Here is a 19,168-nt window from a genome sequence, read left to right as displayed (position 1 = left end):
TATGACTGTCTTTAAAAAGTTATCCTGGATACATTTTAAGATTTCTGTTCCCTCTAAACCTTTGACACTATGACTATCCCAGTTAATGCTGGGGAAATTGAAATCCCTAACTATCATTACCCTATTGCTTTTATACATCTCTGAAATGTGCTTACATACAAAATAAGAATAAAATTGCTTCCCTTGCTCAAGGATGCTAGAACCAGGGGACATAGATTCAAGATAAGTGGCAGAAGGTGCAGAGAGGACAAGAACATTTTTATGCAGAGGGCAGAGATTCAAGATAAGTGGCAGAAGGTGTAGAGAGGACACGAACATTTTTATGCAGAGGGTAGTAGGATTCTGGAATTTGCTGCCCTAGTTGGTGGTAGAGGTAGAGACCCTAAACTCTTAAAAAGTGTCTGGATTTGCATCTTAAGTGCATAAGATACAGGGCTATGGACCAGGTACAGGAATGTGGGATTAGAAAGGGAAACTGGGTGTCCTTGGGCTGGCATGGACAAGATGGGCCAAACGGCTTCCTTCTGCAATGTAACTTTTCTATGATCCTATATCTGCTCATCCATTTCTCTTGGATTGTTAGGGGGCCTATAAAACACTCCCAACAATGTGATCGTCTCTTTTTTGTTTTTATGTTCGACCCATTTGGATTTATTTGAAGAGCCTAAGATGTTGTCCCTCCTTATTGCTGCAATTGAGTCCCTGATTAAAATTGTGACACCTCCTCCTCTTTTACCTCCTTCCCGGTCTCATATCCTCGAATATTGAGCTGCCAATTCTGCCCCTCTCTCAACCATGTTTCCTTGACAGCAATGACATCATACCCCTATGTTTTAATTTGTGGCCTCAATTCATCTATCTTGTTTGTCAGACCCCATGCATTAAAGTAAATACAATCCAATCTTGCCAAACTCCCTTGTGACTGAACTAGAACTGTTATGCCTTCCTGACACTTGATGCTTCTTCTAATTTTAGCTGTGCATCTATCCCTGCTGAACCTTTTCTCAGGATCCCAGCCCTTATCCAGTAAGTTTAAAACCCCTCCAAGCACTAGCAAAAGTCCCTGCAAGAACGCTGGTCACATTTCGGTTCAGGTGCAAACTGTCCGCCTTGTATAGGTTCCACCATTCCCAAAAACGATACCAATGTCCCAGTAATCTAAAGCCCTCCCTCCTGCACCATCTGTATAGCCACACATTCATCGAGACTAACCTCCTATTTCTATGCTTCCTAGCATGTGGCACCAGAAGAAATCCAGAGATTACGACCATCTGGTCCTGTTTTTTTAATCTACTTCCTAGCTCCCTAAATTCTGCTTGCAGGACCTCATCCCTTTTCTGCCTACATCGTTGGCAGCAATGTGCATCACGATGTATGTTTGCCCTCTCCCTTCAATACGTCCTGCACCTTTCAGTGACATCCCTGACCCTGGCACCAGGGAGTGAACATAGGATCCCAGAATGTCTTTTGTGGCCGTAGGAACCCACCTGTTTGTTCTCCTAACAATTGAATCCCTTACCACAAAGCCATAACTTTCTTCCTCTTCTGTTGTGCAGCAGATTCACCCACAGCCATCTACCCCAACAGTATGCAAAACGGTATAGAACATAGAACATAGAACAGTACAGCACAGAACAGGCCCTTCGGCCCTCAATGTTGTGCCGAGCCATGATTACCCTACTCAAACCCACGTATCCACCCTATACCCGTAACCCAACAACCCCCCCTTAACCTTACTTTTATTAGGACACTACGGGCAATTTAGCATGGCCAATCCACCTAACCCGCACATCTTTGGACTGTGGGAGGAAACCGGAGCACCCGGAGGAAACCCACGCACACAGGGGGAGGACGTGCAGACTCCACACAGACAGTGACCCAGCCGGGAATCGAACCTGGGACCCTGGAGCTGTGAAGCATTTATGCTAACCACCATGCTACCCTGCTGCCCCTATATCTGTTTAGAAAGGAGGATGGTCATAAAGGACTCTGCTTGGTGGTCACCCATGCCCTTTCTGCCTGTTTAATCTTCACCTGCGGTGTGACCACCTCACTGAATGTACTATCCATTAATTGCTTTGCATCATGGATGCTCCATAGTTGCTCCCTCAGCTCCTAAATCCGGTTACTAATATTGCAGTTGGATACACTTCCTGCACAGTTTGTCACCAGGGACAACTGAAGCTTCCATGATTTACCACACAGCACAGGAGAAGCATACATAAGAACATAAGAACTAGGACCAAGAGTAGGCCATCTGGCCCTTCTAACCTGATCCACCATTCAACGAGATCATGGCTGATCTTTCGTGGACTCAGCTCCACTTTCCCACCCGAACACCATAACCCTATATTCTTCAAAAAAACTATCTTCATCTTGAAAACATTTAATGAAGGAGCCTCAACTGCTTCACTCGGCAGGAAATTACATAGATTCACAACCCTTTGGGTGAAGAAGTTCCTCCTAAACTCAGTCCTAAATCTACTTCCCCGTATTTTGCTTTCACCCGCCAGTGGAAACAACCTGCCCGCATCTATCCTATCTATTTCCTTCATAATTTTATATGTTTCTATAAGATCCCCCCTCATCCTTCTAAATTCCAACGAGTACAGTCCCAGTCTATTCAACCTCACCTCGTAATCCAAACCCCTCAACTCTGGGATTAACCTAGTGAATCTCCTCTGTACACCCTCCAGCGCCAGTACGTCCTTTCTCAGGTAAGGAGACCAAAACCGAACACAATACTCCAGGTGTGGCCTCACTAACATCTTATACAGTTGCAGCATAACTTCCCTAGTCTTAAACTCCATCTCTCTAGCAATGAAAGACAAAATTCCATTCACCTTCTTAATCGCCTGTTGCAGCTGCATACCACAGATGTAAGCTCATCTGCCTACCACAGGTGTAAGCTCACCTGCCATGGCTACGCTTAAATCCCTTGTTTACATCCTTTTTTAACAAAAAACTTATGCTTATAAAAGAATGCTATTAACTTACCTCCCTTACCCTACTTTGCTTACTTACATTACTTCATTATAATGGCCCTGACTTACACTTATTTGTGCTGTTTCTCAATTAATCCCTTCTCCAAAAAAAAACTTTTTAAACTAACGACTGCTTCACTGTGATGCTGACTGGAGGTCAATGAGAACAGGAATCTGACCTTGGTGTTCAAGAAACTCAGCTGAGCTCTGCTCCTGCCTGGACTGAGACTGACTCTGCACTCAGTTTTTAGCTTCACGTTCTCCAGGTTTCACCTAATTCCGTTTTTCACACAACTCCAAAAGCATCGTGTTTAGCCAAGCAACATTTGCCATGCAGCCCAAACCTGCAGTCCCTGAGACTACATCATCAGTTGACTCTCCAAAAGGAATGATACAAATAATTCAGTATTCATTAAGAATGGCAGAAAAGAATGGTTTTGGATGTAGCTACCGGTCAAATATATCCAACCATCAGTGGTTATTGCCAACAACATGGATAAGATATTGACCACAGATCAAATAAAATAAGTTACTCCAATTTTCAATAGATTACATGTGTTTGTTTTAATCTTTCATGCATCTATCTACAAAGAGTCAACAATATGTTGGACAGGATTCAAAGCAGAGCAACAAAACTAATTTTATGTTTTACAGTTCGAATTTACAAGGAAAGACCAACTAAATTAATCTTGTTTCATTAAAGCCAAGAAAATTGAGAGGAGCATGAGGCAGAGCTTCAAAACACTGAAATAAATGAATAACACAGATGTGAACACACCAACTTAATCAATGATTGCAGAGTTTGAAAAGTGAAACACCAAATAGACACAAGCTAGATAATAGATTATTTTATAATCCTTTCCTGAATATCAAACATAGTAGCCTGCTCCATCAGGTGTGATGCTCGAAATAAAATACTGGGCTAATACCATGGAAAACAACAAATCCAGGAGAAGTAATACAGAATACAAAGATAGGCAGGTTTTTTGCACTTAATTTCACTAGTTTGGGGAAAGCAGTGAGAAATTAAACTGTGCATTGTTCACATTGAAGCTATTCATGTATAACTGACAAAGAAATAGGAACTGAATGTATTTTCTGATGCTGAAGTGGCGCAGTGCTTAGCACTGGGACTACAGTGCCAACGACTCGGGTTCAAATCCCAGCCCTGGGTCACTGTCCGTGTGGAGTCTGCACATTCTCCCCCTGTCTGCGTGGGTTTCACCCCAACAATCCAAAGATGTGGGGGTTAGGTGGATTGAATCATAGAATTTACAGTGCAGAAGGAGGCCATTCGGCCCATCGAGTCTGCACTGTGATGTGTTCTGTGTTGGTCTAACATCGACTGCAACTGGATGCAGTGAAACGAGAAACAGGCTTCCGATACAGGAGATGGTCCAACACTGTTTTACTGAACTTGCTGATTGCTGTACATAATCTGCTGTGGGTTGACACTCTATTAACCAAACTGATAACCTCCTACTGGCTTGACCAGACTAGCTCTCTACCACATGGTGATGATGTTCACTGGCTTGTGCACTGTGACTATCTCAGTAGCCATGTCCTGTGAGTGGGCTTTATAGTGATGATGTCCTGTCTGGTGATTGGTTGTTCTGTGTCGTGTGTGTTCATTGGTTATCCTGTGTGTCAATCACTGCCTGTCTGCATCTCATGATATACATGAGTGGATATTATGACACACCGGCCCTTGGAAAGAGCACCCTACCTAAGCCCTATCCCTGTAACCCCACCTAACGTTTTTGGACACTAAGGGCAATTTAGCATGGCCAATCAACCTAATCTGCACATCTTTGAACTGTGGGAGGAAACCAGAGCACCCGGAGGAAACCCTCGCAGACACAGGGAGAACGTGCAGACCCCGCACAGACAGTGACCCAAGCCGGGAATCGAACCCGAGACCCTGGAGCTGTGAAGCAACTGTGTTAACCATTCTGCTACCGTGCTGCCCCCTAAATTAGCCACGCTAAATTGGGGGGGGGGGGAGAAAAGAATTAAAATTGGGTTCTTAAATTTTAAAAATAATTATTAATTCATCCAGAAATGTTCATATTAATTTCATTGGTACTACTGCCACAAAATTATCAGATTTATTGAGTACCATGGTGAGATTTGAAAACTCAATCTGGATGACTTGTTGAATACTAGAAACTACTAAACTATCAAGCCCTAAAATGTTTCGAATTAAAGCCATTGTAATTCAATACAAGTTTATTTTCTCTATATTATTCCAGAATTTCTATTGTGACTTCTGTCAGCAAAGCTGAAACCTGCTCCATCAGGTGTGATTCTGCATCATACAAGGTAGAGAAGCCCCAGGCCTGTGTCAAATCAGCCAGTTTCAGAAAAGGTAGTGGTGGGATCTATCCACTTGCCACCGCTTAAGAAGCATGTATCTTTGAAGACAAAATCAGTTTATCTTATGATGCCTTCAGTCAAATAGACAGCCAGCACTCATATATGATCACTCTAGATAGATACCTGAAGCTTGCTACTGCTTGTTGAATCATGAATCATGTCTAAAGTGAAAGAAAATAACTAACTAGACAGGAGGAAGAAAAATGTCACGTCCTTACAGCAGTTGAAAATAAGTACTAAGATGGTTAAATAAACATCAGCCCTGTCCAAAAAAAATCCAAGTGGAATCTTTGCTGAGCTTTTGTCCATCAGAAGGCAAATTACTCATGTCTGACGAGTTTCACAGAGTTTGGATGAAACAAATTTAAGAATGCAATAAAAATAGGATTAGAAAACTTCTCACGCATTATGGAATTTTAGTCATTATTTTCCCATCCAAAAACAGATAACATTCAGTTAACAAGTCAAATTTAATTAGTATAAATCAAAAGACTAAAAGCTTTTCTCCTCGGGTCTTATTCACGTTGTTTAGCACATTGGAAGAAAACTCACCTGCAGCTGCTATCCCAATGATGACTGAAGCCAAGTAAAACGACCAAGTGAATGGCTCAATAAAAATTGCAGCATAAGCACTGAAAAGTAGACAATTTTGATTAAATATAAATGTGCCCCAAATTAACTCAGCAAAAATAATCCTTCTATTACAGCCAGGATTTTGTGAAAAACGCAAGGAATGCTGCATGGAGCACTGAAATAGGAATTGAACAGGTCCAGGTTGTGAATGGCCTCCACACTTGGTGGAAGCCATCCTCAGACCATCAGAGAGAGAATGTTATCTTCCCCACGTGGGGAAATTCATTTTTTTAAAATATAAATTTAGAGTACCCAATCCATTTTTCCAATTAAGGGGCAATTTAGCGTGGCCAATCCACTTACACTGCAGATCTTTGGGTTGCGGGGCCGAAACCCACGCAAAACACAGGGAGAACGTGGTGGGGACATTTTGAAAAGTCTGCCAGTCTGCAGCTGCGAGTGGTCCTGCTGATCGCCAGCCGAGCAGGATTTTCTGACAGGTGATTTGAGAAGCAAAGGCAAGGGTGTCAGCTCTCTTCCCCATGAATAGTTCTGGCTGGTCCGATACCCTGAAGTCTGTCACTCTTGGACACGCTCCACTTTCACCCTCACCACCTTGGACATTGCCTCGAAGAAGGCTGTCCAAAACCCAACAAGTCTGGGGCGTACCCAGAACATGTGGGGGTGGTTGGTTAAGCCTCCCTGGCGTCGTTCACATTTGTCGTCTACCTCCAGGCAGAACCTGCTCATTTGGGTTCTTGTCAAGTTTTTGACCTGTACATGTCAGAGTTTGTTTCCTTTAGGTAGCTCCAGTCTCCCCATCAGTTCTTCTCGGGTCGCTAGTCTGTCCTCAGTGTAAAGTCTCTAACCGTCAGTGACCCCCCCCCCCCCCCCCCGTCTCCACCTCTTAAAGATGGCATCAAACATGGCTGTTGCAAATCTATGATTGCCGTAGGTGGGGCCATGTTGGGCATTTTGGTCAAACCAAAGTGCTGCCTCATCTGGTTCCAGGTTCTATGGGTAGCGACCACCACTAGATTAGCGTGTTCTGTTGGCGTGTTGGGATCGCTGCCGTGGCGATGGCCGGAGGGTCATTCCTGTACAGTAGGTCTCCTCTATCCTCACCCATTCTGGGTCGTTAACCCATCCCCTCACTGTTTCCACAATTGCTGCCCAGTGTAGCACTGTAGGTTCGGGAGGGACTGGCAACAGCCAACAGAGCAAAAGGGAGGGGGGGGGGGGGGGGGGGGGGGGGGGCACAAGAGAGCCAACAAGAGTACAGGGAACAGGGTGGGGGCAGAGAGAGACAAGGGGAGAGGCTGAAAACGGGACGATACAGAAATCAGGGCGCTTAGATTGACACACTAAATTGTCCCTTAATTGGAAAAAAATTATTGGGTATTCTAAATTTATTTAAAAAAACATTTCATGGTTGATATTTCAAAGTAATTTAGACAATATTCAGTTTGGGAAGACTGCTCAAACCAAAAGTGTTCACATACAGATATTGCAAAGTATGAGAGAAACAGAAAATGCTCAAAATACAATGTAACAGCTTGTTAATCTTCAATGCTTTATTTTTTCTTGTACTTGATCGTTTTTGTTACAATTCATATAGAAAACATAAACGGGACTTTTTCAAGTTGGCAGGGAGTAAATAGTGGAGTGCCGCAAGGATCAGTGCTGGCCACTCAGCTATTTTACAATCCTTATTAATGACTTCAATAGAGAGACAGTGAGTCATATATCTACGTTTGCTGATGATAACAAGCTAGATAGGAAGGAGAGTTTGGGGAGGGCACAATGAGGCTGCAAAGAGAAACAGACAGATTAAGTGATTGCGCAACAAGATGACAGACATAGGGAAGCATGGGGTTATTCATTTGATTAAGAACAAAAAAGCAAAATATATTTCTTTAAAAAGATGATAAACTTCTCAATGTTGATGTTTGAAGAGACTTGCTTGGGTGTGCTTGCACAAGGTATGCATAAAGTTAGCAAGAAGGTGCAGCAAGCAATTAGGAGGACAAATAGCATATTGGCGTATAAAGCAAGGGGATTGGAATATAAGCTTGAAGAAGTCATGCTGCAGCTGCACAGGGTTTATCTGAAACATCTGGAGTACTGTGTGCAATTTTAGTCTCCACTTCTTAGAAAGAATATACTTGCATTGGAGATAATACAATGAAGGTTCACTTACATTGTTCCCTGGTATGAAAGGGTTGTCTTGCTGAGAAAATTAGGTTTTATAGTCTCTGGGGTTCAGAAGAATGAGAGGTGATCAAATTGAAACCTACAAAATTCTGAAGGGGCTTGATAGGGTACAGAGTGATAAGAGATTGTTTCCGCTGGTCGGTGAATCTAAAACATGGGGCACAGTCGCAGGATAAAAGAGGCCAAACAATTAGGGCTGAGTTGAAGGGTAATTACTTCACTTGCAGATTTGTGAATCTTTGGAATTCTGTACCACAGAGTGTTACAGATACTCCACCTTTGAACACTTTTTGTTTTTTTTAATAATTTTTATTAAAATTTTCACAAAATATCAACAAGAAGAAAAAAATTACAAAGAACAGAAAGAACACCCCCCCCCCCCCCCCCCCCCCCGGTGCACACACAAAGAGATAAATGAACACCCGTCATTCGCATAAAACTGCCAGTCCCTTCAACAGAAAGGACAAACCCGCCCCCCCCCCTCCGTGTATACATAAAAGAAGAAACAAATAGCGCCCGTCATTAGCACAGAACAACTATGCCTGTCCCTTCAGTCCAAAACAAAGAAACGACCCCCCCCCCCCCCGGGATCAGCGCCGGCCCTAGGGTTGCTGGCGCCCCGGGCAAGCTGAACTTCGGCGCCCTTGGGGGGGGCCGAGGGGGGGGCGGACCCGAGGCGGGGAGGGCGGACCCGAGAGGGGGGGGACGGACCGAGGGGGCGGACCGCGGGGGAGGGCGGCCACCGCGCATGCGCTGGTTGGCACCGGCCCAACTGCGCATGCGCGGGACCCGAGTCTCTGGCGCCCCCTAGCACATGGCGCCCCGGGCGACTGCCCGAGTTGCCGGTGCCTTGAGCCGGCCCTGCCCGGGATGCTGCTGCTACTGGCCTTCTCCTACTGTTCTGCCAGGAAATCCAGAAATGGTTGCCACCTCCTGAAAACCCCTGCACCGACCCCCTTAGGGCAAATTTCACCTTCTCTAATTTAATAAACCCTGCCATATCGTTGACCCAGGCCTCCAAGCTTGGGGGCCTCGCATCCTTCCACTGAAGAAGAATCCTCCGCCCGGCTACTAGGGACGCAAAGGCCAGAATGCCGGCCTCTTTCGTCTCCTGCACTCACGGCTCCACCGCCACCCCAAATATTGCGAGTCCCCAGCCCGGATTGACTCTCGATTCTACCACCCTCGACAGCGTCCTTGCTACGCCCTTCCAAAATTCCCCCAGCGCTGGGCATGCCCAGAACATATGGGCATGATTTGCTGGGCTCCCTGAGCACCTAATACACCTGTCCTCACTCCCAAAGAACCGGCTCATCCTTGTCCCGGTCATGTGAGCCCTATGCAGCAGCTTAAACTGCATGAGGCCAAGCCTCGCACAAGAAGAGGAGTTCACCCTCCCCAGGGTGTCCGCCCACGTCCCCTCCTCTATCTCCTCATCCAGGTCCTCCTCCCATTTACCCTTCAGCTCCTCGACCGAGGCCTCGTCCATCTCCTGCATCACTTGGTACGTTGCCGAGACCCTCCCCTCTCCAACCCACACCCCCGGGAGCACCCTGTCCTGGATCCCACGCGGCGGCAGCAGAGGGAACTCCGCCACCTGACAAACGCCCTTACCTGCATGTACCTAAAGGTGTTCCCTGGGGGGGGGGGGGGGGGGGGGGGGGGGGTATCGGGGACCCCATCAAGGCCCCCACCTCCCCCCGTGCCGCCTCCACTGCCCCCAAATTTTGAGGGTAGCCGCCGCCACCGGGCTCGTGGTATACCTCGTTGGAGGGAGCGGCAGCGGCGCCGTTACCAGCGCCTCCAGACTCGTGCCCACACAGGACGCCTTCTCCATCCTCTTCCATGCTGCCCCCTCCTCCTCCATCACCCACTTGCGCACCATTGCTGCGTTAGCAGCCCAATAGTACCCACAGAGACTGGGCAGCGCCAGCCCCCCCATCCCTGCCCCGCTCCAAGAACACCCTTCTCACCCTCGGGGTCCAGTGTGCCCACACAAACCCCGTAATGCTCCTGTTAAACCGCTTGAAAAAGGCCTTCGGGATAAGGATGGGGAGGCACTGGAACAGGAACAAAAATCTCGGGAGCACCGTCATCTTGACTGACTGCACCCTACCCGCCAGAGACAGCGGCAGCATGTCCCACCTCTTAAACTCCTCCTTCATTTGCTCCACCAGCCTTGTGAGGTTATGCTTATGCAAGGCCCCCCAGCTCCTGGCCACCTGAACCCCCAAGTACCTGAAGCTCCTCTCCGCCCTTTTCAGTGGGAGCCTACCAATCCCCCCCTCCTGGTCCCCCGGGCGTACCACAAACAGCTCGCTCTTCCCAAAGTTGAGCTTATACCCTGAGAAATCCCCAAATTCCCGGAGAATCCCCATCACCTCTGGCATTCCCCCCACCGGGTCCGGCACATACAACAATAGGTCATACGCATAGAGCGACACTCGGTGCTCCTCCCCACCCCGGACCAGCCCCCTCCAATTCCCTGACTCCCTCAGCGTCATAGCCAGGGGTTCAATTGCCAGCGCAAAAAGCAGTGGGGACAAGGGACACCCCTGCCTCGTCCCTCGGTATAGCCGAAAATACTCCGACCTCCTCCTATTCGTGGCCACGCTCGCAATCGGGGCCTCATATAACAGCCTCATCCAACTGACAAACCCCTCCCCAAACCCAAACCTTTCCAGCACCTCCCACAAGTACCCCCACTCAACCCTATCAAAGGCCTTCTCCGCGTCCAGCGCCACCACTATCTCCGTCTCCCCTTCTACCGCCGGCATCATTATAGCATTCAAGAGCCTCCGTATATTAGTGTTCAGCTGCCTCCCCTTCACAAACCCCGTTTGATCCTCGCGGATAACCTGCGGCACACAGTCCTCTATCCTCGTGACTAAGATCTTTGCCAACAACTTGGCGTCCACATTTAAGAGTGAGATCGGCCTGTATGACCCACACTGCAGATGATCCTTGTCCTGCTTAAGAATCAAGGGGATCAGCGCCCGAGACATCGTCGGGGGCAAAGCCCCCCCTTCCCTTGCCTCGTTAAAGGTCCTAACCAACAGGGGGCCCAACAGGTCTGCATATATCTTGTAAAATTCAACCGGGAACCCATCCGGCTTCGGCGCCTTCCCCGACTGCATGTTCCCTATCCCTTTGACCAGCTCCTCCAGCTCAGCTGGCGCCCCCAGACCCTCCACCTGTCCCTCCTCCACCCTTGGGAATCTCAGCCGGTCCAAAAAGCGCCCCATCCCCCCCTCCTCCGCCAGAGGTTCGGACCGATACAGTTTCTCATAAACGTCCCTGAAGACCCGATTAATGTCTGCCCCCCTTCACACCACATTTCCTCCCCGATCCATAACTCCACCAATCTCCCTAGCTGCATCCCGCTTAGGGAGCTGGTGTGCCAGCATCCTGCTCGCCTTCTCCCCATATTCATACACCGCACCCTGTGCCTTCCTCCACTGGTGGTCAACAAGTCGAACTCAGCCTGGAGGCTGCGCCGCTCCCTCAGCAATCCCTCCTCTGGGGCCTCCGCGTATCTCCTGTCCACCCCCACCAATCTCTCCCTCTCTCTCCGCTCCCTTCTCTCCCTGTGGGCTCGAATAGAGATCAACTCCCCCCGGACCACCGCCTTCAGCGCCTCCCAGACCGTCCCCACTCGGACCTCCCCATTGTCGTTGACCTCCAGATACCTCTCGATACATCCTCAAACCCGCCCCCCCCACCTCCTCGTCCGCCAGCAGCCCCACCTCAATGCGCCAAAGCGGGCGTTGGTCTCTCTCCTCTCCCAGCTCGAGGTCCACCCAGTGCGGGACATGGTCAGAAATGGCTATCGCTGAATACTCAGCATCTTCCACCTTCGCAATCAGCGCCCTACTCATAACGAAAAAAATCAATCCGAGAATAGGCCTTATGCACATGGGAGAAGTATGAAAATTCCCTGGCCCTCGGCCTCGCAAACCTCGCTGAATCCATCCCTCCCATCTGGTCCATAAACCCCCTCAGCACCTTAGCCGCCGCAGGCCTCCTACCCGTCCTGGAACTGGATCGATCCATTGGCGGATTCAGCACCGTGTTGAAATCCCCCCCCCCATTATCAGGTCCCCCGCCTCCAAATCTGGAATCCAGCCCAACATGCGCCATATGAAACCCGCATCGTCCTAATTCGGGGTGTATACATTGACCAGCACCACCCGCTCCCCTTGCAGCCTGCCGCTCACCATCACATACCTCCCGCCACTGTCTGCCACCACATTCGACACCTCAAACGACACACACCCCCCCCCCCCCCCCCGATTTTTTGCATCCAGCCCCGAATGAAACACTTGGCCCACCCATCCATTCCTCAACCTAACCTGATCCGCCACCTTCAGGTGCGTCTCCTGAAGCATGGCCACATCCGCCTTCAGCCCCTTCAGGTGCGCAAACACACGGGCCCGTTTGATCGGCCCATTCAGTCCCCTCACATTCCAGGTGATCAGCCGGATCAGGGGGCCACCTACCCCCCTAACCCGTCGACTAGCCATCGCCCTTCCGTAATCCGCCACGTGCCCGTGCCCCCCGCTCAGCCCATTCCCCACAGCGACAGACCCCTACCCAGACCCCCTCTACACGCTCCAGCTCCTTCTCGGCCATTCCAGCAGCAACCCGGTACCCCCCCCCCCCCCCAAAACCACCCCCCTCCTCCCCCCTCAAAGCAGCCCCCCCCCCCCCCAGCCTCACCTCCAGGCTAGGCCCCCCCCTAGCTGCGTAACCCCTTCCATTGTACTTCCGTTAGTCAGCCGACTCCTGCTGACCCTGGCAGCTCCCGTCACCCTAATGACCCTCCCCAGTGCCACACAACCATCCCCCCAGTGCCGGCCGCGCCCCCTGCTCCTCCAGCACGGGAGAAAAGCCCGCGCTTCGATCCCAAGCCCCGCCCCCCTGACCCAAAACACGGGAAAAGACGGGCACATGACCCAACAGGACCGCGAACCCCACCCAAACTCTCAACCAGTGAAAAAATATTAAAATCCAAACATGACAAAACATCCAAATAAACAGATAACAGTCCCAAAAAGCAAAAAAGCAGAACAGCAAAAAAATCATCCAATAGAACCGATAAAGCGAAAGGATACCAGGAAGGACAAAGCCTCCGGTCTATGTACAGCGTTCCCCAGCCCCCAGTTCAAGTCCAGCTTCTCTGCCTGGACAAAAGTCCAGGCCTCCTCCGGGGAGTCAAAATAGAGCTGGGGGTCTTTATAAGTGACCCACAGGTGTGCCGGCTGTAACAGGCCAAACTTGACCCCCTTCTTGTGGAGCACTACCTTCGCCCAGTTAAACCCAGCCCTTCTCTTCACCACCTCCGCACTCCAGTCTTGGTAGATCCTGATCTCCGTATTCTCCCACTTGCTACTCCTCTCCTTCTTCGCCCAACTCAGCACACACTCACGGTCGACAAAGAGGTGAAAACAGACCAGCACCGCACGAGGCGGCTCGCTTGGCCTGGGCTTCCACAGCAGCACCCGATGGGCACCCTACAGCTCCAAGGGTCCCTGGAACGACCTCGCACCCATTAGCGTGTTCAGCATCATAGCCACATAGGCCCCCAAATCCGAACCTTCCTGCCCCTCTGGGAGGCCCAGAATCCGCAGGTTCTTCCGACGGGCCCGGTTCTCCATCTCCTCCATCCTCGCTGACCAATTCTTATGGAGCGCCTCGTGCGACTCCACCTTCACCGCCAGGCCCAGGAGTTCTTCCTTGCCTTTTGTCGAAGCTCTCGGATCTCCGCACCCTGAGCCGTCTGAGTCGCCATGAGCTTGTCCAGGGAGGCCTTAAACGGTTCCAGAATCTCTGCCTTCAGCTCCTCGAAGGAGCGCTGAAGCAGCTCCTGCTGCTCTCGCGCCCACTGCTGCTGCTTCCCCGCCCGCCGCCATCTTGTTTTTCCTGCCTCACACCTTTCTCTGCTCCAAAGCCGATTTTTTGCCCGCTCCACTCCTAGTCCAGGCCATCCACCAGCGGAGGATCTTAGAAAAAGTGTTCCCACACGGGGCAAAGTCCAATCAGCACCGCTACGGGCCCTTAAAAGAGCCCAAAAGACCGGAAATAGCGGGAGCCACCGAACGTGCGGCTTAGCTCCGCTTCACCGCAACCTTTTGAACACATTTAAGGAAGGGATAGATATATTTTTGGCCTCTCTGGGAATTAAGGGATATTGGGTGCAGATGGGAATATGGAGTTTAAGCCCAAAATCAGTCATGATCATATTGGATGAAGCAGGCTCGATAGGCAGTGCGGTCTTTTCCTGCTCCTATTCTTTGTATTTGTTTGTCCTAAAGCCGCATTCTTGAACTGCTGCAGTCCATGTGGTGTAGGCATATGTCCAGAAGGGAGGTCCAGTGGAGCGGCACGGTGGCACAGTAGTTAGCACTGCTGCTCACAGCACTCGGCTCAATTCCAACCTTGGGTGTCTATCTGTGTGGAGTTTGCCCTTTCCCCCCCGTGACTGCATGGGTTTCCTCCCACAGTCCAAAGATGTGCAGGTTAGGTGGATTGGCTGTGCTAAATTGTCCCTTGGTGCCCAGGGATTAGGTTAGGTTAAAGGGTTATAGGAATAGGGCGGGAAGTGGGCTTGGTTGGAGTACTCTTTCAGAGGGTTGGTGCAGACTCAATGGGCCAAATGGCCTTCTTCTGCACTGTAGGGATTAAATAGTTCCAGGACTTTGATCTAATAACAGTGAAGTTTTTCAGAGATCTAAGTGGAGAGTATTTTGTCACATTCCTGAGCTGTTGATGTTGCACAGGCTTTGGGGAGTCAGGAGAGTTATTCGCCACAGAATTCCCTGACCTACTCTTGTAGCCATAATATTTATATGGCTGGTCCAGTTCCGTTTCTGGTCAATGGTAACCATTAGAATGTTGATAAAGATTCAGTGTTGACAGTGTTTTTGAACATCATGGGCGATGGTGGATTTGCTCATATTGGAGATGATCATGGAGATGGGGCAGTGGGGTGGCACTTATCAGTTCAAGCCTGAATATTGTCCAGGTCTTGCTACATATGGACAGACTGCTTCAATCTCTGAGGAATGATAAATGGTGCTGAACATTTTGCAATTGTCATGAAACATCCCCTCTCTGACCTCATGATGAAGGGAAGGTCATTGATGCAGCTGAAGATGATTGAGCCAAGTACACTACCCTGCAGCAATGCCCTGGTATAGAGAGGACTGACCTCCATCAACCACAACTATTTTCCTCTGAGTTTGGTATACTGCAAATGGCTTTGGTGGGACCTTTTGGCAGCAAGAATTGTTTTAACTATTCATTAAACTTTGAAATGTTGATGTTCAGAGAAACTTGGATGTACTCATACAAGGAACAGAGGAGGTTAGCAGGCAGGTATAGCGAGCAACTAGGAAGGTAAATAGCAAGTTGGCCTTTATTACAAGGGGATTGAAAGGCAAGAATAAAGTCTTCCTACAATGGTAGAGTGCTTGAGTGAGACTTGAACTGGAGTAGTGTGCGCAGTTTTGGTCTCATTATCTAAGGAAGGGTATACTTGCTTTAGAGACTGTACAGTAAAGGCTCACTGGATTGGTTCCTAGGATGAGAGGATTGTCCTATGATGGGAGGCTAAGTAAAACGAGCCTTTACTCTCAGGTGTTTAATCTCAGGTGTTTAAATCCCATTGAAACTTACAAGATTCTAATGGGGCTCGATATTGTAGACTTTCAGATTGTTTCCCTTGGTTGGGGAATCTAGAATTCGGGGACAAAGTTTCAGGATGAGGAGATCAATCATTTAGGAGAAACTTCTTCACTCAGTGGACTGTGAATCTTTGGAGTTCTCCATCCCAGAAAACAGTGAGATAGACAGACTTTCAATCCCTCTGGGAATTAAGGAAAATGGCAGGCAGGTAGAAGAGATAGAAATGAAATGAAATGAAAATTGCTTATTGTCAAGAGTAGGCTTTGAGTGAAGTTACTGTGAAAAGCCCCTAGTTGCCACATTCCGGCGCCTGTTCGGGGAGGCTGTTACGGGAATCGAACCGTACTGCTGGCCTGCCTTGGTCTGCTTTCAAAGCCAGCAATTTAGCCCTGTGCTAAACAGCCCCAGAAAATCAACCATGGGGAGGCAGTGGTGTTGTGGTATTGTCACTGGACCAGTAATCCAGAAAATCCCACCACAGCAGATGGTGAGATTTGAATCCAATAAAAATCTGGAAGTAAAAGTCTCCAAAGGTGACCATGAAACAATTGTCGTAAAAACTCAACTGGGTCAACCTCGGGTTAAAATATTCTTAATTTGGTACACAAGAAAATAATTAATGAAAATGCAGGTGAAAATAAAAGTACAAGAAAATGAATTTGGTATTGGTTTATCTTACCTGTAAATTAATCCAGAAATGAACATAGAAAGTCGAGCTCCCAAAAGAGCAACAATTGATGGAGTCAGAAGATTTGACGCAGAAAATACAGTATAAATTATACCCAAGCTACAAGAGAAATATGATAAATATTAGCACAATGAAATGCTGGATATAATTATCCGAATCTCCAACAGTTGGAATATTAAAACAATTAAATCATGCACAAATTATTATTTTTTCTGACCGGCAGATAAAATGGTTGTGTGTAAATATACTTCATTACAAAGCTGTAGACATTAAAATGTTTGCAAAGTATAATATTTCAGCATAATACAGTATCACTTTGTAGAGGATGATAAACAAAGAAACACCTGGTATATCCACTTCCGTGAAACCGGGTACTGTTGATGCTCTTGATGACCGTTTGCTGTTAAACAAAAATCAATGTTACTTTAATCGAAAGAACAAGTTACTCTACACAATCAATCTTCAGTACATGCTCATCTTTACAAGTTACTATGGCGACTCAGCGCAACCATGTTACAGATGAATGTGACAACCATGTTACAGATGAATGTGACAAAGTAGAAAGAGGCTTTGAGGCCACTGCTTAAGCTTCTGGAACAACAGTGGTCAACGTGACCAAGTGCAAGCACTTTAGTGATGCAATGATAACTGGTATTGGCTGGTTACATCAGTCTAGACATGAGAAGTATTTTCAAAATGTTATCTGATGGGGATTGGTCATTTACTTGAAACAGGATATTACCCGGCCTCATCTGACCAGTTGTTGAAATCAGTCTCTAATCATGAATTGCAAATAATGACTTTCATAATATGTTCAATTCAGTGGTAGGGCAATGCAGGTTTGAATTCAGTCTGAAAGTGAGTTTTCAATCAATTCCATATTTAATCCATTTGCTAAATTTAAAAGTCTTAAATTCAGAAATCAAAAATATTTCTTAAATCTAGGTGAAAAACATCAGTGCTCAACTAGTGAACACTTCACTTTTGGCACACAATGAAGCACTTACTATAAGCTAAGTAATCAGGCCAGCTTTTCCTTTTTCTCAAACTAGCTGCCAACAAGTATTGAACTTTCAGGAGAACCTGAATTGAGGCAATCAAGTTTATTTCATACAGGAACTTCATAACATGCACACACCAATACATATTTATAAAAATGTTACTTCTAAGACTTCATGTTGCCAACAGCTTTGTAAAAATTAACTACTATGAACTGGCTCATGTTTATTATGAATTTTATCTCTCACAGCAAACTTAATTTGTTTCCCTGGGCAACCCGACAGCACAGTCGTTAACATTGTTGCTTCACAGCGGCAGGAACCTGCAACACTAGCGTGTGAAGCAACAGTGCTAACCACTGTGCTACTGTGCCACCCAATGTCAGATATTGTTTCCTTTATGGAGCTCCAGTCTCTCCGTCAGCTCTTCTAGGGTCGCTAGTTTGTCCTCGGTGCAAAGTCTGTAAGCGTCAGTGACCCCCTGTCCTGTCGCCACCTCTTAAAGATGGCATCAAGCATGGCTGTTACAAACCTATGGTTGCCACAGATGGGGGCCATGGTGGACATTTTGTTCAAACCAAACTGCTGCCTCATCCAGTTTCAGGTCCTGAGGTGCACATTAATGTTGCTCTCTAAGATTTGCAAAAGAAGTCTCAAAATCTAGTCACTCATAGCCATCCCTTAAATAGTGTTGCATTTCAGTTTTTCAACTGATCTGTTCAACATCATGTTTGTTTGTGATATAGGCTACCCTATTACCGATAACACCATTAACCACTTGTTAACCATTCCATGCTGACAAAGCTTTTGATTGTTAAATGTCATCCATATCCTCAAGAATTCTGGGAACGGACACCTTCAACCATTTTATTTCTGGCTTTAGTACAAGAGTGCAAGCTATTTACAAATGAAATGGAAACAAACACCATAATCATACAAGATTAAACCAAATCTTACCTATAAATGTATATAAGGTGTTTTACATGCCACTTGGACTTAGTGAAGCTGTACCAGCTGACATAGCAGCTGTACCAGAGGAAACAACCAGGAAGGGAGACAGTGAAGGTTTTATTGAGGCCAAAAACGTCACAGGCCAAGGTGAGGTGGTCAATTGTTGCATTGCTCTGTGATCAGCGTTAAAAGCAGGAAAATAGGGAGCTTGAAAGTGTTGTTACAAATAACGCAAAGCCATTCTTTTCCAGGGACAGGCACTAGATTTGAGCATGCCTGTGGAGAAATATGAGTGGTAAGGGACAAACACACATATACAAACTTTCCTTTCAGTGTCTTATTTAAATGGAGCCATTACTAGCTAACTTTTAAAAATATTTTATATTTTAAATATGCCCAATTGCCCTCCAACATTTCTATAATAAGAGGAGGAAATTAGTGATTTTGTTTTGAATCAGTCTCGTCACGTGCTGATGTGTGAATGTTAAGAGGCTAACCAATGGATTCAGCGGTGATAAACTGAGCAATATACCAACACTTGAGTGCCAAAGTACACACAAGAACATGGACTTTGATTCGATTTTTTTTCTGAATTAGATAAACTCAAATGCATTTGGAAAACTTCATTTAAAAATAAAAGAACTTATAGTACAATTTTACACTTAGCCCTTCCCAACCTGAACATACAACAGATCATT

The 19,168-nt window shown here is 47.2% G+C and overlaps 1 protein-coding gene across 1 annotated transcript in view; it reads right to left on the bottom strand.

Moving 5' to 3' along the window:
• Positions 1-19,168, bottom strand: part of mfsd11 (major facilitator superfamily domain containing 11) — a 48,517-nt gene that overhangs the window by 28,252 nt on the left and 1,097 nt on the right. The window contains exons 2-4 of the mRNA XM_038776991.1: positions 16,866-16,921; positions 16,513-16,620; positions 5,913-5,992 (exon numbers count right to left, since the gene is read on the bottom strand). Coding sequence (XP_038632919.1) covers positions 5,913-5,992; positions 16,513-16,620; positions 16,866-16,921 — 244 coding nt within the window. The remainder of the gene's footprint in view (positions 1-5,912; positions 5,993-16,512; positions 16,621-16,865; positions 16,922-19,168) is intronic.

This window comes from Scyliorhinus canicula, chromosome 18 (assembly GCF_902713615.1).
Source record: "Scyliorhinus canicula chromosome 18, sScyCan1.1, whole genome shotgun sequence".
Lineage (NCBI taxonomy): Eukaryota > Metazoa > Chordata > Chondrichthyes > Carcharhiniformes > Scyliorhinidae > Scyliorhinus > Scyliorhinus canicula.
The sequence above is the reverse complement of the archived record's forward strand: the minus strand, read 5'-3'. Positions and strand labels throughout refer to the sequence as shown.